The 20609-nt window shown below is 46.9% G+C and overlaps 1 protein-coding gene across 2 annotated transcripts in view; it reads left to right on the plus strand.

Moving 5' to 3' along the window:
- Positions 1 to 1160: 1160 nt before the first annotated feature.
- The window catches only part of ZFHX3 (zinc finger homeobox 3), a 110528-nt gene continuing 91079 nt past the window's right edge, over positions 1161 to 20609 (plus strand). For both annotated transcript variants that reach the window (XM_032195411.1, XM_032195413.1), the window contains exons 1-2: positions 1161 to 3910; positions 7435 to 7931. In XM_032195411.1, the coding sequence (XP_032051302.1) occupies positions 1201 to 3910; positions 7435 to 7931 (3207 nt within the window). In that variant the 5' untranslated portion in view covers positions 1161 to 1200. The remainder of the gene's footprint in view (positions 3911 to 7434; positions 7932 to 20609) is intronic.

Consider the following 20609-nt stretch of genomic DNA (forward strand, 5'->3'; position numbering starts at 1 on the left):
CTCTAGCTAATAACAGTAGCATTTTGGGGACCTAAGCTCATAGGTCTGTAACCTCTAGGAAGGCTCATTTTGCCTAACAGACTCCATTAGGATTGCAGCATAAGAGAGAACCCCAGGCTGCAGCGAACCTGGGAGCTGTGGATGTTGGCCATGTTCAGCAGCCTGTGCTCACCGACTGCTTGGCTGTTGGTGCGAGTTCTCTGGGTCTCATACTTGGTGGAACAGAAATAGTGGGAGGGGTGTCCATCCTTCTCCTCCAGGACCTGTATCGTCTATTTGTGTTTGGGGGCTGAGGGGAAGCAGTTTGTGCTCAGGCTGTGTCCTGCAGGATCTCTGGGAGCTTCCTGAAGCATGTTGAGCTGACCACTTTCCGATCCCCAGGATGGACCCTTGTCAGATCTGGAATTTCCTGTTTGGTTTTTCTCCTGACGTCTCTCCTTTTAAACTCTGTCCAGAAAACAGCAAATAAATCTCCTGTGCATACTAAAAGCTGTGACTCCAAAATTCTTGCTCTGGGTCTCATGATCTACTACAGAGGTGCATGTGTGAGGCTGAGCCCAGGGTGCTTGCTGTGCTCCCAGAACAGCTAACAGAGGGGAGCTGCCTGGACATAACTGCATCTGACTTAGGAAGCCACAGACATGGGAGCACAATTTTTTACAAAGTTTTTAAGTTCTGACAGTGTTCTTTTGTAGCTTCTGAACTCTGCTTCTCTCAAAAGCTTTTCTATTAATTTTTTTATTTTTATTTTTTGAAGGTCTTTCAGGAGATCTAAAGATTTGGGGGTGTCAATGCAGTTCCTATGATCTTCCTGTCCCCCTTCAGAGAGGGTGAAGGGGGAGGTTTTCCCCACCCTCCAGCTTTCTCTGATGAGCCTCTTGCCTTCCCTGCTCCCCTCGGTGACTCGGGGAAAGTGGAAGGGGGCGAGCACCTTTTGGTTACTGCTGCTCGTTTCCTGTGGTTGCACTCCCAGCGCAGCATCCTCGGTTGGGTCTTCTGTTCCTAGAGCCTGTTCAGGGAAACCAGTTCTCGTGCCATCCCTGCTGATCCCAAAGAGCGGGATCCCCAGGGTGTTTGCGGTGCACGGTCTTTATATGGGAGCCGTGTGGTCTTCTCTCTGACTCACCTGTTTTTCCCTCTCTCCCTGCCTGCAGGTCCCAGCCGTACCGGGTGCAATGAGCGCTCCGTGCCGGCCCTGCCATGGAAGGCTGTGACTCGCCCGTCATCCCCGGGAAGGACAATGGGTGCGGCATCCCTCAGCACCAGCAATGGACTGATCTCAACAGCACCCACCTCCCGGACACGGCCGGCAGCATGGAGCAGCCCGCGGCGGAGAGCCGCGGACCCCTGGACAGCCTGAGGGTCCCTTTCCCTGAGCGCGTCCCCGAGAGCAGCGCCGCGGCCGGCCCTGGCACCGAGCCCGCCGGCAAGGAGGTGAGCTGCGGCCAGTGCGCGGCCTCCTTTGCTGGCCTCCAGAGCTACATGGAGCACCGCTGCGCCGGCGCCCGCCCGCCCCCGCCTCTGAGGGGGGAGAGCGGGAGCGAGAGCAGCGAGGACGGGGACGAGGAGAGCGACGTGGAGAACCTGGCCGGTGAGATCGTCTACCAGCCGGATGGCTCGGCCTACATCGTGGAGAGCCTCAGCCAGCTGGTGCAGAGCGGGGGCGCTTGTGGCAGTGGCAGCGGGGCTCTCCCCTCGCTGCTCCCGAACTCTCTCTCCAAGCAGGGAGAGCCCTCCGCCGCCGCCCCCGTCTACCCACAGATCATCAACACCTTCCACATAGCCTCATCCTTCGGGAAGTGGTTTGAGGGCTCAGACCAGGCCTTCCCGAATACCTCAGCCCTGGCGGGCATCAGCCCCGTCCTGCACAGCTTCCGCGTCTTCGATGTGCGACACAAAAGCAACAAGGATTACCTGAACAGCGATGGTTCTGCCAAAAGCTCCTGCGTATCCAAAGATGTTCCCAACAATGTGGACCTGTCCAAATTCGATGGCTTTGTGCTCTACGGGAAGAGGAAGCCCATCCTGATGTGTTTCTTGTGCAAGCTCTCCTTTGGGTATGTCCGCTCATTCGTGACCCATGCGGTGCACGACCACCGAATGACTCTGAGTGAGGAGGAGCGGAAAATTCTTAGCAATAAGAACATCTCCGCTATCATCCAAGGGATAGGCAAAGACAAGGAACCCCTTGTCAGCTTTCTGGAACCAAAAAACAAAACCTTTCAGCACCCTCTTGTTTCCACAGCTAACCTCATAGGCCCTGGACACAGTTTTTATGGTAAATTCAGTGGCATTCGTATGGAAGGCGAGCAGGCCCTCCAGGCTGGGCCAGCCGGCGGAGCGGAGCCGCCGCCGTCAGGTGTCCTGGCCCCTGGTACGCTCCTCAACCTGGGTGGGCTGACCAGCTCGGCTCTGAAGACTCCAATTACCTCAGTCCCCCTGGGCCCGCTGGCTTCCAGTCCCACCAAATCCTCAGAGGGGAAGGACCCTGGGGTGGCAGAGGGGGAGAAGCAAGAAGGGGGCGACCAGGACAGCCTTTCAGAGAAGGCAGAGCCAGTTGAAGAGGTAGAAGAGGAAGAAGAGGAGGAGGTGGAGGAGGAGGAAGAGGAAGAGGAGGAGGAGGAAGAGGAAGAAGATGAGGATGATGAGGGTTGCAAAGGACTGTTTCCAAGCGAGTTGGAGGACGAACTGGAGGACAGGCCCCAGGAGGACTCTGGGGCTGTGGCAGGCGGCAGCAGCAGCAGCAGCAAAAAGGACCTTGCTCTCTCAAACCAAAGCATTTCTAACTCTCCCTTAATGCCTAACGTGCTCCAGACCCTGTCGCGGGGCACAGCTTCTACTAGTTCTAATTCTGCTTCTTCCTTTGTCTTTGATGGTGCAAACAGGAGGAATCACTTAAGCTTTAACAATGAGGGCGGTGGAGCCAACGTGGCAGAGGGCAGCAGGAGGCTGGACTTTATCGATGAAAGTGCCAATAAAGACAATGCCACAGCACCAGAACCAAATGAGAGCACAGAGGGCGAGGACGGGAGCTACATCTCCCATCACCAGCATGCTGGCCCCCTCTGTGAACTTGGGGGTGGGGAGTGCCCCTCGGGGAGCGGCGTGGAGTGCCCAAAGTGTGACACGGTCCTGGGCTCCTCGCGGTCGCTGGGTGGCCACATGACTATGATGCATTCTCGCAACTCATGTAAGACACTCAAGTGTCCCAAGTGCAATTGGCACTACAAGTACCAGCAGACGCTTGAGGCGCACATGAAGGAGAAACATCCTGAGCCGGGTGGCTCCTGTGTCTACTGCAAAAGTGGGCAGCCGCACCCACGGCTGGCACGGGGTGAGAGCTACACCTGTGGTTACAAGCCCTTCCGCTGCGAGGTCTGTAACTACTCCACTACTACCAAAGGCAACCTCAGTATTCATATGCAGTCTGACAAGCATCTCAACAACATGCAAAACCTGCAGAATGGAGGGGGAGAGCAAGTCTTCAGCCACACCGCTGGGGCGGCAGCAGCGGCTGCAGCAGCCGCGGCCGCTGCAGCCGCCAACATTGGTAGCACCTGTGGGGCCCCCTCCCCCACCAAACCAAAAACCAAACCCACGTGGCGGTGCGAGGTGTGCGACTATGAGACCAACGTAGCTAGAAACCTTCGTATTCACATGACCAGTGAGAAGCACATGCACAATATGATGCTGCTTCAGCAAAATATGTCCCAAATCCAACACAACCGGCACCTGGGCCTCGGTAGCCTGCCGTCCCCTGCCGAGGCCGAGCTCTACCAGTACTACCTGGCACAGAACATGAACCTTCCCAACCTGAAGATGGATAGCACTTCGTCAGATGCACAGTTCATGATGGGTGGATTCCAGCTTGATCCCACCAACCCCATGGCAACGATGACTCCATCTCTAGGTGAGGTTGAAGGGTTTTCCCCTGTTCCTGTGTGTGAGGGAGGGATTGTGTTTGTGTTACCATAAAACCTTCATGTGTGGGCTGCGTGCTGCGTGCCAAACTCTTTGTTCTGTCTCTGCGGCTCGCTGTATGCTGCAGTGCAGTGAATTGCCTGTGTGTGATGGTCAAGGATGGAGTCTGCACGGTAGAGACTTGTCTTCTGCATTCCCTCACGACAGTTTCTCTCATCTGGGGAAAGTATGTCGCTCCTCGGTATGTTTTCTAAAAGTTCTGGTAAGGAGGTAATAAAGCAGTAGATACAGATTACAGCTAACATGCATTAAATGTTCCTCATTACTATAGAAAGGATGCTTTCCAAGGGTTTCCTGATGATTTTCTCTTGTTTCGGTAAGGGATGCAAGTACTGTGTGGTGGGTGGCTTTGTGAGGCTTGTCCGCTCAGCAGCTAGTGCTCTCAGAGGCAGAGATTGAGTTGGTGTCTTACAAGTTGTGTTGCCCTGAGAAGAAAAGGTAAGTGTTTTGAGAGTTGTGATGAATTGGGTAGAAGGGGATATGTTCCTCTGCTGAAGAAGCTGAACTGAAATGTTCCTCTGATGCCAGCATGATATACAAGATTTGAGGCTTGACCGGATGAGAGTCATTAATCTGAAGAATGGCTATAGAGAAAGAAGATTATTTTGCTCATCAAATGACAAAAGCACTTTGAAATAAATTACCAAATGTGTTTTTCCTGAAAACAAGCATTCATCATGTTTGTCTTGGCACTGTGGGGAGCACACCCTATCCCCACACAATTTAGCCCAAGAGTTAGAATGGGGTAGGGGTGGTTTCCAGTTAAGTTCTTCCAAAGTGCTGCTTACGTTGCACAAGACTGGTGGCAGCCGCTGCAGCACTGTTGTATTTCAGCTTTCATCACAGAGTCCCACACAGCACTTAGGGCATGGCAGCTGAAAGCTGAAATGACTTTTGTTTCTACATTCTTTTGTTACTGCTGAGGATTTTTCATAGTGCCTACAGAAAGTATGTGAAAAGAAATCTGCCACTTTACCTGCTTCCCTCTGAGCTAATTTCTTTGGCTGCACTCTGCCCTCTCTAACCTTGTCCATCCATTGATGCTATTATTACTGATGCGCTACGTTACTGGTTCGTTGGTCTCATGCATGTTCTCCTTTCCTTCAGCTATTCATAGTACAGCTTATTAGTCCAGAAGGACGTGAAAGTCATATGAGAGAACAACAACACAAGATACTAAAAAAATGAAAACGGAGGAACTCAAGTGACTATAAATTAATTATCTTAATTTTTTCTTTGGTGTCCCAGCTTGCATCTTTGGGAGGTCAAGGACATAATCTTTTCCAGTATATTTTCAGTAGCACTGAGTTGCCAACAGATGTAACTGACAGCCATTTGCAATGTAGCTCGTGGTAGCATGTAAAGTTAAGGAGTCATCTGTGGGTGGTTTCTTGGAATGCACCCCTTTTGTAGCTCATAGCGTCTCCTTGCTGAAGTACAGGGAGATTGGCATGAGAGAATTTGAGAGTATTTTAACTGAAGTCTCTTAAAGTGCAAGACAAGGCCTTGACTGTATACGAGCTTGCCTGGAAAGTGATTTGTGAATAGTACACTTGATGGTTACAGATCTCAAGCTGAAGATCACGGAGGGAGGCCCTTCCCCATGTCAAAAAGCACTTGACATAAGCTCAGCTCATTTAACTCATACACATACTATGGACTTTGTTAGAAGTGAAACAGATTTTTTCCATTTTTATACTTCAGTCCAAAACTGGGTTTGAGTAGACTATTAATATATCAGAAGATACTGCTTTCATGTTTTTACTGTATGATGTGTTTAGAGTAGGCTGATTCACAGAGAAGATTTCAGGATATGTCTTAAGCAGAATGCTTAGGAAAATTACTGTGATTCAGAGATGTGGACTATAGAAGGCAAGTGGTCTGTTCCTCCTCTTCGTGTGTTTGGTGAGCAGGTATGCAGGAGTAACTGTGTGCAGGGTGTAATTCTGCTGTGGCAGGCAGGGATAGAGTCGACTGAGAACAAGGATCATGACTGCTTTGGCCGAAGGGCAGGTTTCTGGCACTGGGGCTTGTTCCACATGAATGGGACTTTTTTTTGTCCAGCCATTCTTCCCTGTGTGAGCACAAGGTACCCTCTAACAAACTCAGCAGTCAGGTTTTCTTGTAAGCTGTAGTTCTTGCTGCTTATGACTGTAATGGACATCACGGTATTGTATTTCTGCAGGAAAGATAGTAGCATATATACTGCCTAAAGCTGCAGCCTGCACCAGCTGTGGTGACGTGCTTTCAGAAAGGTCAGTATGGAGTTAGGGTATCTGCCTGAACTTGGAGTGTCCTCCCACTATTAGCTGTTTCTCAGCAAACAGATTGAAATATAGGAAACTTTTTGATTGGCTGAGTAACTGCTGACCTGAAGGTTCCTTTGATAAAATAAAACTTTTACGCCAAGCTATGACATAAGATCAAGGTAAAATACCAAAAGGCTGCAGGATGAGAGCACAAGTGTCTTCGCTTATGGGAAAAGAGAGCAAGGTGGAGCAAAGGTCCTAAGAAAAGGCTGGTGGTTGGTCTCTGTGCTTTGACATAAAAAGTTAATGTTAAAAAAAGTCTCTGTCCGTATCTTCAAAGTAATCTGATGTAAATCAGACCTTGCTGTACTCATTTACTGTAGCTGAAGAGAGTTCAGCTCTTGGTTTGAAGAGGAGATCTATGATGCTTAAAGACAGCAAGCATCCTGCTGGCTTTCCTTGACATGTTCTTGCACTCACATTATTAATAATGGTTGTCTTTTTCTTGTGCGTTCAAAGCATTTATCAACATTGGTTTTAGAAGACTGTCTTCCATTTTTGAACTGTTGGATGAGAGAACAGTTCTAATACTGCAGGAGTGGCACCTTTCAGACGGGTTTTGTATGTGCCATGTTCTGCACATTGCCCGTTTCTGACTGCAGCATGGTGTCTTACCTATGTAATACTCATATTGCTTGAACTTGTGGCCAAGATCATGTTGAGATAGTGCTTAGGTACTGCATGAGGTAACGTTTGCTTCTTCAGGTAGGCAAGAAAAACACAGGAAAACCCATTATCCTGTTCTTGATATGGCCACAGAGACTTGCAGTGCAATGCTAAGGAATTTGTCCTCCTCAGGAACTGTTTCTGAAAGCAGGTTTTTTTTAACGTCACCTTTCATGGGCAGAGAGTTGGATGCTTCTCTTTCAGAGTTTGGCATTTACAAGGTAGGTAGCAAGGGCTACTGCAGTCCTTTCCCAGCCTTACATGCTGGCTGCTATTGCTTTTTTTTTTTTTTTTTTGTCAGATATGGTACTGGCTAGCAGAAGAGGAATAAATGAAGGGACGGCTATGCTTGGCTTGTGCTGTGGATTTGGTGGATGCAAGAATTGCATTGAGCAGATTTCCATTCTATGCTTCTCTTCTGGCAACTAAAGAATTTAGATTTTCTGACCTCTTTTTTTCCCCTTTTTCCTTCGTGCAGTGGGTGGAGAGATCCCCCTGGACATGCGGTTAGGCGGTGGACAGCTGGTGTCTGAGGAGCTAATGAACTTGGGTGAGAGTTTCACGCAAACAAATGACCCATCACTGAAGCTCTTCCAGTGTGCTGTGTGCAACAAGTTCACTACAGATAATTTGGACATGCTGGGCCTCCACATGAACGTGGAGCGTAGCCTCCCTGAAGACGAGTGGAAGGCAGTGATGGGAGACTCATACCAGTGCAAGTTGTGCCGCTACAACACGCAGCTCAAGGCAAACTTCCAGCTCCACTGTAAGACGGACAAGCATGTGCAGAAATACCAGCTGGTAGCACATATCAAGGAGGGTGGGAAGGCCAACGAGTGGAGGCTGAAGTGTGTGGCCATTGGGAATCCAGTACATCTGAAATGCAATGCTTGTGACTACTACACCAACAGTCTAGAGAAGCTGCGTCTTCACACGGTGAACTCGAGGCATGAGGCCAGCCTGAAGCTCTATAAGGTAAGGGTTGGCTTTGCTTCATCTTTCGTTGCCCAAGTGCTGGAACAAAGGAAAATCTATTTTGATCCACAGTGGGTTGTGATCCTTTGGAGACAAGCTGCTCAGATCTCTCCAGCAGGACCCAGTCTCACTTGCATGATACAGCTCCTCAGCTCGTGTTCTCATAGCAGCTGTGGGTTTTAAAGCCTTAGGCCATTGACTGTTCATTTCAAGGCACTTTACATGGGGGCTTGTAGGTCTTACAAGTATTGTGTATGTGTTAAACTTCTACACACAAGGAATAACAATCACTGTTGAAAATATTGTGCAAGACAGTATTAGCCTCTGTTGGCTCTGTTCCGTAAGGTGGGTCGTTAAGCTGTATGAGATTCTTGAGGAGAACTTGAAGGCCTTTGCTGCTCTCAGCGAAATGAGTTATTCTGGCTCTGAGAGGGCTGGGTGGAGGGAGCAGGGAGGGAAGGAAGAAGTGGGCTGCCATCACTGTGCTCTAATGCTCTGTGTATGTTAATGCTGGGATCTGTGAGCAAAGTGGACGTGCTTGCTGCTTGCTTGAAGCTGGAAGAAGGTGGGCAGAGAAACCTGTGTGTGCGTGCATGTATTGGCCATGCTATGGCCAGAGTTAGGAGGCATTGCAGGGTTTTCTCCGTGGTAACATTTGGCCTGTGACTGCCATCTTGTTTTCCTTTCTTAGTTGTTAGTTTGTTTGTTTTGGCCTCATTTTGTGTCTTTATCGCCATCTTCTTTTTCCTGACGTACTTCTCTTGTTCACAGCCCCTCTCCCCTTGCTTGCTTGAACCCTCTGGGCTGTAACCCAAGAGGAGCTCCGGATGCAGTAAATAGTCCTTTCACTCGCGCAGCAGAATTGCTCCAGACGTTTCTATTGATTTTCACTGGACTTAAAGCTTCACCTTTTTCTCTAATCATCCCATAATGGCTTTAGTATGAACAATCAGGTACGAATTGCCATAAATCTAGGCAGCCGCATACCTTGCATTCACACATGCTATCCCACTCATTGCCCTCTTGTTTCTCTCATTTTTTTATATTCTTTCTATCCTCATCCTTTTTTTCCCTGATTTTCCCCAAATTGACTGAGATTTCCTTTATGTATGAAGGTACATATACAAGCAGATCATATTTTTTACTTCCTAATTGTTTTTCAATTGTTTTTCTTTAAGTAATGGGACTTTAAAACTTGACATCACGCTGTACAATATCCCACCCATGTCACGGTGCAGGTGCATTAGATTTCAATACTCCTGGATTTTTCCTAGGAATGCACCGTTCCAGCAAATTCAGAGGGGTAAGATGTGACCAGGAGCATTACAGCAGGTTTGTCTAGAAATGTGGTTGTTGGACTTGCCTGGAGTTGGTAGGGGACTGATCAGAAGAACAGCAGAAAACATTTCTAGTGAGTTAGTTGTTGAGACCAAGGTTTCTGTGACGATCACTGTTACCATAATCAGCTGAGAATCAACATAGCGCAGCAGTCTGGCTCTAAAAGTGATCACACCTCCCTTTATGCCTCTGCTCTCAGGTATGCAGGAGACCTGAGAAAATAAAATCAGCTTGGAAATTGGGGTCATGAGTATCCCACTGAGGCTTTAAAAAGCCAGCCGAGGAATCAAATCTTCTCAGTGATACTGAATTCGGGGTACAAAAGAGGTATTTGAAAGCTCTATTATGAGTTTTAACACTTAACATTGTTCTCTTAAAAATACTAAAAATTCTAGGTCTGGACCCCTTCATTTCTAGTGGTTTCTACTGGGGAACTGGGGAAGAAACAATTGAAGCACTTCAACTGGAATTCAAAAAAAAAAAAAAAATTTTTTTTAAATCGGATTTTGGGGGCCAGCCATAAATCTATGTAATAAAGATTCCTGAAATGCTTTCCTCGGGTGAAGAGGAATTGTCAGTTTTCAGGTTCATAAGAGGCCTGGGGAGGTCTCAGAGTTGCTACAGTACTGCTTTGCTTCTGACACAAAAGCAGTGAGACACTAGACCAAAAAAAAAGAAAAAAACACATTTCAAAGAAGTGAAGTCTGTTGTGCAGTCCACATATTAGCTTTCTAGTGTGTCTGCATAAAGCCTGTGAAATGCACAGTATGGGATTTTCTTTGTTTTGATAAACCACAGACTATTTTATCGTGAAGTGTAGCTCATGTTGCTCTGCGTGGCTGCTCACTTGCCTGCTGGGGTAGGGGACAGCAAAAGGTGGGATTCGCAGTGTCTCACACCAGCATTGCTGGAATCCGTGACTTCATGGAAAAACCTTTCTATGGATAAAGCGAGCTGTTTGCTGAGGCCTCGGTGCAATTCTTGCAGTCTTCAGAGTGATTGTAATGCTGTGTCTCTTTTGATAGCTGAAAAGATGCAGTGGGAGTGGGGGTGGTTCACAGAATGGTTTCTCTTCTCTCAGGCCTTGGTGTGGTCTGCAGTAAATTGAGATTGATTGGATGTTATTTTTCCTCTTGCTAATGTAATCCATTAGCCTGGCACATGCATAATCAGTTTAGAGCACAGTTAACTGGATGTAATCGAGTTCTTCCCTGCCTGCTGGAGAAAATCCTCTCCAGATGCTGCTGGGTGAGAGAGCGCACTAGGCTTATCACACACAATCCTCCTTATTCTGCTTTTTTGCCATTTTCCTCTTAAATTACATGTTATTGGCTGCTTGCATTGCCCAAGAACCTCTTCCATTGGTGCTACTTGTTGCCAGAAATGTGGTCTGGAGACGCTGTTAGCCCATAGTCTGGTGAACCTTTTAGTTGCCTCCTGCAATGCTTCCAGTGCCAGAGGAGGAGGTTTGGTCTTCTGCTGCCATCTTCGTCCTGCACATCGTAATAGCTTGCAACAGTCCTCCCCCCCGGGCAGCGACGAGGGGGCAGCGATGCAACTGTGGGGTCCATGCTTACAGTGAGGAACTGGAAGGATCTGGTAATCCTTTATCGTCTTGTTCCCCTAAATCCTGGGACTAAATAGGAAATTCTGTTGTTTATCTGGCACTTACTTGGGGGAGTGCCGTACTTGTGCCTCTGAACATGATTTCTTACCTCCTGTGTGCGGTTTGTATTTTTTATTTTCTCAGAGAAACTACCAGGAAAGCAGGAGCGCCACGGTAAATGTGAGTTTAAATTTCTGAGATGTCAAGACGTGGTTGTGCTGCTTTGAGGTAGATGACAGATTTGAAGGCCCTTCATGTCCTAGCTGGGACAGCCAGATGAGTATCGTATGCGACTGGGGCTGGGTTGTGTCAGCAGCTGTAATCAGAGAGGTGGGGATTGTGCAAACTCTTGACAAGTGCAGGGCTGCTGTAGCAGAAGCGAAGTCTTGGCTCCTCGTCAGCACAAGGCCAGGCTTGGAGCACAGCAGCGTGCCCCACATCTGGAAGAGGTCAGGCACCAGTTCCCAACATCTATTGCACAGGTGGAATTTCCAGGAGGGATTAATCTGCTAGAGCAAGAGCCAAGTTTGGATATTTCCTACAACTTCCTGAGAAGCTAGTTCAAAACCTGTAACTCAATCAGAAGTTCAAACAAAGAACTACTGAAGAAACGCATTGCTGGCCAGACTGCCACATGAGTGCACTCAGTGAGTTCGTTTAGCGTCCTCATTTCTCTGTCTTTCCAAGTGCTAAGTAACTTTTTTAGGGACTGTGGGGTCTGAAGGAGGGGGTTTGGGCAACATGTTACCCTACACAGAGCTTCTTTGTTAAGTAGGAGAGGCTGAGCATGTAGGAGAAAGACTCCTTAATATCAGTACTCAAGATACCAGCAATAATGAAACTTTCTGGCTCTGCGCTGACGTGGAAAGAAATGAAGATGGCCAGTGAACCTTGTGAGAGCACAAGGTGCAGCTGCAAACCCAGCCGAAGATGGTGGAGCTGCTTTCCACTGCAGCTCCTACCGAGCGTCTCCTCCTGCCTCTCCCGTGGGTGCCGCAGCGGTGTTCGCATCTTCTGCGAGCAGAGGCTGAGCAGGAGCAGCTGCAGAGAGGTGCTGAGCTGTGCTGGCACTGGGGAGGCAAGCTTCTACAGATCCAGTTAAGCTCAGCATATGAGGCAGACCAAAACCAAAAGTTTACGTTCTATGTGGTGTAAATTAAAGAGCTATGGAGGGACTTTTTGTCATAAATGAAGATACTGATCAAATAGGCACTTGAGAAAGCTGGTGGAGAGGATGGTAATTCCAAGGACACTCCAGTGTGAGAGTGCAGAACACATAAGTGTGACAGGAGCTAAGGTGACAGTGCACATTAACTTACTTGACTCTAGTAAGCAGAACTCCAAAAAGGTTTAATTCTCAAGTGATATGTGGAATATTGTGTAAGAGGCAGTTACTGAATAGCAGCGGTGATAATGCATTCAAATTCAGTGTCCTTATGTAATAAAAATAAGCAAAAAGACCATCTACTGTAACCATATCAAGCTTTGAAGTAAAAACTACATGAAAATGGGTGAGCTACTGCTAAGGAGAAATTAAAAGGGTGCAGTGTGCGTAGGTCATAGGGGATTTACTTGAGTCCACATTAGGTATTTGAATTAAATGTGTGCTACCCATGAGAAAAACTTGAAAATAGGAAGAAAAAAAAAAAAGGAAAAGTCCCCAAAGCCTAACATGATTAAATAAAAAAAGGAGGGGATGTGTAGAAAAGGAAAAGAGGACAACCGCAGTACAGGGTGGGGAAGGAGTGATACTTTTGCCCATATTTCACAGAGAAGAATTCAAGGATGTCTCTTTACGTAGGATAAATCTGGGCAGCGGTCTCAGGTGGAGGTGCCAGTGCAGGAGCAAGTCACTGGGGTTACCACGGCTCTTCACTCAAGAGTTCTGCAGGAGCCTGCTTGCAAAATACAGACTTTGGGCAGTAATATGTGCCAGAAACTGCAAAGCACTGAGTAAACAAGTGGATAAAAAGTGTAATAAAAGTCTTAGTAGGCATATGGATTAGAAAGGGAAGAAACAGGCATTTGGAAGAGGAAGTTCTCTCAGTTATTTGAAAGAGTCAGCCAGCCCATAGATGGGGTTGGTGTGGTTCGTGCAGGCCAGGGGGTTTTCCAGCATGTTTGCCAAGGTTCTCATTAAATAGCTCTTAAACAAAGGTGCAGGTATTGTCACTGGGAGAAGAGATCCATGAATGGATAGCTAGATAAGGATATGAAACAAAAGGTAAAACAAAAACTTACTTTCACCACGGAGAAGAAAGGCTAGAAAAACGTGTGGTTTTTGTTTGCAAGTGATCTAGAAATGGTTTAAAAAGCAAGCTTAAAAATCTGCTATAAGTTTAAGAAGAAGGAAAAAAAAAAGTGTAGATCACTTCAAGACCACTTCAGTGTTAAGCTGGATGGCAGTTGCAAGAGAAGTTTCCATTGCTAAGCGCTTTCAGAGGAAATGACAGATGAAATTTGGTGGCACAGTGTTAGAGGAATGGGGGTAGACAGCCCTAACATGTATGTCTGTGTTTCTGTCCCTGCTCCCCCATGATGCTAAAACTGATCTTCCTGCTTATAAGTGAGAGGTGGAGTCATCCCCACTCTCTTTGAAAACATTCTCAATGGTCAGTAGCAAGCACAAAGGCAAGGATAAAACATGGGAACTGTATAAATCCTTGGTTTTCCTGATCATTGAATATTTTTCCTGAGATGAGCTAAAAAAAAACATTACTCCCCCCTGGTTTTTGTGTTTGTTTTTTTTTTTTTTTAGAAAAAGCCCAGAGAAAGCAGCAGAGATAATAGAGATAATACCTGGATAGAATGACTTCTGTGAAGGCAATAAATAGACTTTGGGATTAGCCTGATGCACAAATCCAGAAGGGAGCGGAGGAGGTGAATAGGCAGCAGTTGCTCACTGTACTGTCCTAGCACAAAAATAAGGAACATCTGGTATGATAAGCAACAGGTTTAAAATAGAGGGGGGGGACAACAACAGCTTTTTGTACAGCACTTCATTTACATGTGAATTTCATTGCCGTGGGATGTTGTAGAGAGCAGACGTGCAGGTAGATTGAAAAAGGAACTGGACAGATACATGAGGGGTTGGTGCATTGGTGCTCATTAAACGGTAATTGAGATGCAAACTCTGGCTCAGTGAATTCTCAAATAGCTGGTAGCTGGAAACTTTGATTATGCACTGGGAAAGGATTGCTTTATATCCGCCCTTCTTCCTTTTAGAAATTCCACTGCTAGTGGCTGCTCTCTGAATGGATTTTGGATGGATCAATCCTTGACATCACCCATTATGGCTGCTGTTACGTTGTTATAAATACTCCTGCCCACCAGCATCCACATCATGACCGCTTGCTGCTTGTCCCTGACTTCGTATTTTGTTAATACTGTTTGTCATCTTTGGGGTTTTGTGTGTCTTCCTTTACATAAGATAAATGCTTTAGGTATCAGAAATTGCTAGTTAATTAAAATGTGGTTGCTGTTCCTTTTGGAATTAATGCAAGTTAAGCATGCCAATGTTCTGCAGTATAGTAAAGCTGAGAGTCATCTCATCTCACCGTGTGGCTGACAGTAGATGTTTCCTGTAGGGCATCAGTGTATAAAAGCTCTACATTTTATCAGGTAAGGAGTTTTATAAAGAATTATCATAGGTTTTTGAATTTTGTAGAGAAAAATTTCAGAAAATTAATGGCATCAATAAGAAGCGAATAAAAGGAGTACTTGGCTTTTGGCTAAATAATACGAGAGACTGAAGTGGAAAGCAGTTTGTGTTTCTCCTCTTTATTTCCTCATGCATTTTAATCAGCCTACCAGAAGTTTGGAAAACTGTCTACATATGCCCATCCTTCTACACCTGCTGGCAGAGATCTGTCGTCACACACAGTACAGAAAACTTTAATCCATGGCTGTTGCCATCAAGTGGTGGCTTTGCTTTCAGACCCTGGAACCAGCCCAGGCTGCAGCCTCACCTAGGGGTCCTGCAGGAGAGCTCCTCTCAGCATTGCCAGAGCTGTGTGTAGTTCGCGTGATTCAGCTTTGAAATACTGAAATGATTTAACATAGGCAAAAGGAAACGTGTTTGGGTTTTGATTTTTATCAAAAACTTCCTTCAGTCTCTGCATTTTAAGGTTCTTAGGGTAAAGCTGCCCACAAAGAGTCTATCGTGCGTGTTACAGAGGATTTAGAGATGTATTAACCTTTGATTTACTCTCTGTCTGACTTCTGTGTGTTTTGGGTTCGTTTTTGCAAGTTTATCTTTTGAACTACAGATGCAGCATCACAGCTCTGAATTACACTCATGAGTAACATGGATTTTGCCAGAAGCCTGTTTAAATTACAAATTATAAGAGACTTTTAACTGATTTCCTGCAAGGTCTAACTTAAAATTCCAACGGTAGCTTCACAAGTGAATATCCATTTAAAAGTCTCCCCACAAAGTTGTTTTTAAAGCTGGTCTCTGAAACCTTTAATTCAAATCTGCCATCCTCTAGTCTGGGATAAACTCATGATGAAAGATAAGCTTGTGAATCGAAACAGTTCTGAGGACTACAGCGTGCTGAAGTCTGGAATGGACTTTGAGCCTTGCTGAGCTCGTAGCCTGACAAACTTTCTGAGCTGCAGCCCGGCCTGCACAGATGGTGGATCTCAGAGCTGAGGGGGGCTCTGGAGCCGGGCCAGCCTGGCCGAGCTCCTGGAGATCAGCCCGGAGCCTTGGTCGCCCCGCGAGGGGTGGGCAGCTGAGCCGGAGCGTGCGTCTCGGCGGCTCTGCCTGGTGCCTGCCTCCCGTTCAGAGAAATGCAAACTGTGACGGGCTTCTACACAGAACTGGCTGCTTCTACAGGAGGAATGAACCCCGATGATCCAGTTCTGTTTTAATATCCTACTGGGTTCGCTGAGTATTTTAATACAAAAAACAGTCAGGTCCATTTAACCCTTCCAGTAGCCTCCCTCATGGGATTGCGGTTTTTCTGAAATCTAATTGAAATCTGAATTATTGAAAATGCAAAGCACTGCCTGCTGAATGCTTTGTTCGTGGACTTCAGACGCTTACATTCTTCTTTCAACAGTTTTCCAGTAAGTACTGTGCCATGTGCCTAGTGAAGAAATGACCTTATAACAGCAACAACTGAGAGAGAGAGAGATACTGCAACTGGACCAGGAGCCAGGAGCAGGTGCTTGGTGTAGCAGTGTTAGGAGTTAACTGAAATAGGTAGCCAAAAGCTCTCTGTGAAACAAGATTTAGAATTCAAAGCATTTGTGAAAATGGATTAAAAAAAAATACCAGAGACCATCTTGACAAGCTGTTACCATAATCTGTGTAAATTTGAGATATTTTTTATGGCTTTGTAGCAGTTGCTTGTGAACAACTGCAGATAGCTCAGCTTGGTTCCTCTCTGGCTCACCAAGACTGGGGTGTGCTGGGATGAGGCAGGGCGCTGGGCAGTAAGATCGGTCTTGTGAAGTTGTCCTGGACCTCAGCCCTCATTTCACTAGATTCTGATGAGGCTGAAATGTGCACCTTGCATGACCTTTTTTCATGCATGATGCCAGTTTTATCTGCATTTGTGGGTTTTGTGTGTGTTTTTTGTTTGTTTGTTTGTTTGTTTTTTATCCCAGTAGCTGTAGAGCACATGGATGGATATTTAAATTTTGCACACCCCAGGCAGGAATTTCTCCCCCATTGGATGGTGTTTGTCAGTACAGATTTTCAGATGGTGGGAGGATGGAGGATAAGGTGGTTGTGGCCATTGCTCTGATTTGCTGACAGAAGCTCTAGGAGGCCTTGGGTGGAGGTGTAAGCTGTTGGGGAGCCTGCTGTCCCTCCTGCACTGCTGTGGGAGGTTGCTTCTCTGCAGAGGAGAGCGTGGAGGGTGAACGTGTGTTTAGAGATCCTGGTCTGGATCCAAAAGACCTGCTTTTTATTTTACTTTTCCAGGCAATTAGCCACTGTGAGTACAGGCTGATGCAGAAACGTCTGCTTGCTCTCCTGCCTGCAGATGTAGCGCTGTGAAGAGGAGTTTCAGTCAGAACAGCTGGGCTGAGATTGGTCTGAGACAGGGACTGAGCCTGTTTGGTGGGGCCTCAGCCTGGTGTCCCTGCATACACCTGATGCAGGCGGTCAAAGACAAGAGGATGGGACTGGAACAGCCTGGGTGTGATAGTGCTGGAGCGAGTGGGTCGGGGAGCTGGGCAAGTGATTTGTACAAGGCTGAGGCTGGCACGTGGGGTTGTGTGGCAGGGCTGTAAGCTCGTGCTTGCCAGGGTCTGCTGAAGAAGTGCATTCAGGTGGTTACCCAGTCCTGTACCCCCAGCTGGGTTTCTGCTGTGGGTGGTGTGCACTGGAGACCAGGAGGTGCTGTTAATTCCTTTTCCCACTTCAGGAGTAGAGGGGCATCAGGCTTCCAGTGCGGCGGGTAGCAGACCTTGCCAGGTAACTAAGTGCAGCTGCAGGCTTTTTGATGACACGCTTTGTTAAATAATGGATGTCTGCTTGTTAATGCCCATCTCGAGGAATGGGTTGATTGGCAAGCTGGGGAGGACCTATCGAGTGCTTTCCCCAGCCTGTTCAACGTGATGTGGGCTGGAGTCATGGTTTCTGTTGGGCTGCATTAGCGCTACCAGGTTACAAGGTGCTCTGTCTTCTGCTCTCTCAGATAACTGAGCTATTTTTGAGTAAAATTTTCGAACAGCTAAACTTCCAAAAATTACAGTGCAAGTGATATGGGAGGTTCTAGGTTTGCTATCTCCAGGAAATTGATTAGATTACAATAAATAATGTATGCATAATGCATAACTTAATACCGTGGTGTTTTTTTCTCGTACTTGCCAGTCCTTAAAGACTCTGGTCTTGCACTGCATTATGTGCAATCAAGTTCTGCAATTCAAATTAGGCAATAAGTTATGCTTGTGCAACAGGTTCTTTGAAAGTTGTGCCTTCGGGTACAGTTGGACAAGCTCTGGTAAACCTTATTGCAGCTGTTTGAAGATACCTGTCTCCAGGTTACATTGCCTCCCTGCCAAGGACTGCTCCCCACGCTGCAGAGCTGCGGGGCAGAGCACGAGCCTGTCGCTGCTGGAGCACGTGGCTGCGTGGGCCCTGCCGTGCCCCAGGCACTGCCTGAATGGTGCTGGCAGCACCTGGGAGATGGCAGCAGCATTCAGTGAGTGTTTCTTTAAAACCTCACGTCGGTTTGTTCCTCCACCGAGTTTGCAGGTCCCTGTGCCTGGACACAGTAAGCCAGCGTGGTGACTCATTGCAAGGAGTGGACTCCTGCTCGCATGGCTCTGGGAGGGACTTGACGTGCCTGTGCAGAGTAAAGATAATAAGCAGGCATTGGAGTCAGTTGATTTTTTACAGAGTGCTGTATCATTGCTCTCTAAAACTGCCTTCTCTCAGCTGTATTTTGAATCCTTTCCATCGCCAGAAGCCGCAAGGAATTAACAGTCTGGATGTTATGGTACAATATGGTAAAGCTGATGTGATCAACTTGCAGTAAAAATATTTGTTTCAGTACTAGTTTGATTTATGTCAGAGTTGTCTTACACCTCAACTGCTATACTGCTTTTGTCCTGACACCAAAAATGCGTGGTTTTTGTTTGTTTTTTTTTTTTTCCTTCTGGTTCTGCATTTAAAACAGGGACGTGGATTTTTAAGGAGATACTTATTGGCCATTGAATCATCAATGAAGTGCAGTTAATCCCAGGATCCTGGTTGCCTCATTGCTCTAAACATCAGAATTTTTCTGTGCTGCAGAATAGGTTGCAATGGCTTGTGTAGAGATGTGGTTACTGTCTTGTCACACAGCTTTTTGTGGGCCTGATTTGACTCTTCTATTGTCAGCTTGGGGTCTCCCACGCTGGAGCTGTGGGGAGAGTGGAGAGCTGATGCAAGAGGCAGAGGCCAAGATGCTCTATCTGATTTGAGAGAATGTAAAAATTTGCATTTTATCCATTCATTTCATCCCTTCTGCAGGGCCACGCATGGTTACAGAATTTGCAAGTATTGATGGACGTGATTTGTTTGGATTTCAGCACCTTTGTTTGGTGGTTATGGTGCTCTGACCTGCTGTCACTTATTTCCCTTCAGCTGCCTAATGGCCTCTAGACTATATTTCTACCTCTTTTTCTGAACGTGCATTGCAGCCCTGTCTCACCCACTCCTCCTATGCTTGGAGAACGATAGTTACAAAGAAAATCACCTGGGGAAGTTTCAGGCAGCAGTAACAAAGCCTATTTCCACAGAGGGGAGGCTAATTACACAGCTAATTAATCCAACAGATGTCACTTTAAATGCCTGTTTCTTTGTGATTCTGTTGCACACATCATGCTGGTTAAACAGACTTCATGGACCCTGTTCAAAATGCCTGCACAGGCTGTTGGAGACTGCCACTTCAGAACCCGGTGCGTGCTGTGAGTTCCCCAAGGTTTGTTTCGAGAAACTCGTCCTGGAGAGCTCAGTCTAGACTTCACTCAAAACAGACTGCACCCAGAGTGAAATGCCGTTCCGTACTTAGGTTTGTTTTGAAAAATCTGAAATAGCAGTTGCAAGTATTAAAGCGATTGTTTACATTCCTGCTCTAAATGTATGGGAGAGAGGTGGAGACGCCAGGGAGGAGAGACCCCTGCCTGGTGTACCGGGAGTGCAGTCAGACTGGAGGAAAACAGAATTCGGAAACCTGAGCCTCTCCTTGAGGTCAGCAGTTCAAATCCACTGCAGCCCTGTAGTGCCTGAAGCCGCTTGACTGTCGGGTGAGCAATGTGGTCTGTCTGGTCCTGCAGCCAGCAGCTCCTGTGCCGTCAGGAGGGTTCCTTTACTCTGTCTCCCTGGGAAAAGAATAAATGAACATTTCTTCAACATCCCGAGCCAAGTGTCTTCTTGTAAGGGCAGTGAATGCGTACGGGGTTGTCCACCAGGAGAAGGGAACAGTTTGTTACCCTCCAGTGGAGCTGAGGGTCAGTTGTCACTGCGTGACAGCTCTTGTCGCCTCTTCTGACACTCCCTCAGTTTGATCTCCTGCTGCATTTGATCACCAAAGTGTAGAATTTGGGGATGCTTGGAGCATGGTGCTGTTGGCACTGGTGATGCCCAGCTGTTCGCTGTGCTTCACGCTGTTCTGAAGGCTGGTAACGCTAAGGCAAGTTGTGAATGCTCAAACTGCATATCTAACTGTCAACCCTAGGTAAAGTATGTTGTTGTTAAATACTGCCACACTGTACTTGAACAGTAATCTGATTTGAGATTGTGATCCTTAAATGTCCCATTTTATGGGTGTATGCTCTTCTGATTTGGCATTTTCTTCCACTTTTAAGAAGTGGGCAGCCCCCAGCTCTGCTGGTACAGTGAGAACATACCTTCTGGGGACAAAAGGCTTGTACAAAGCTGTCTGCAGTGCTGGACAACGGCCAACAGCACTGTACTCAAAGGGTGGCTGCTGGAATCTGAATATGCACACACTGCTTTGAATATAACAAGTGACACAGCCTTAAAGACTGGATAGAACTGTGTAGTATGAAAGGAGACATTCGAGGGGGAAGAGCATCTTTCTGGGGTCTTAACATTATCGGTAAATCACAGTTGGCGTACTTGATTCAGCGTAATGGATGTGTTCTCATTTCCCACAGCTGATGAGGATTATATCAGCTTGGTTTAACAGTCTCATTTTCTGCTCCCAATGCACACTTGTTTTAATGCGTTTCAGTTAATGAGGTAGAAGAGAGAATGAGGTGTTACTGTT

The sequence above is a fragment of the Aythya fuligula genome, chromosome 12 (genome assembly GCF_009819795.1).
Source record: "Aythya fuligula isolate bAytFul2 chromosome 12, bAytFul2.pri, whole genome shotgun sequence".
Taxonomy (NCBI): Eukaryota; Metazoa; Chordata; class Aves; order Anseriformes; family Anatidae; genus Aythya; species Aythya fuligula.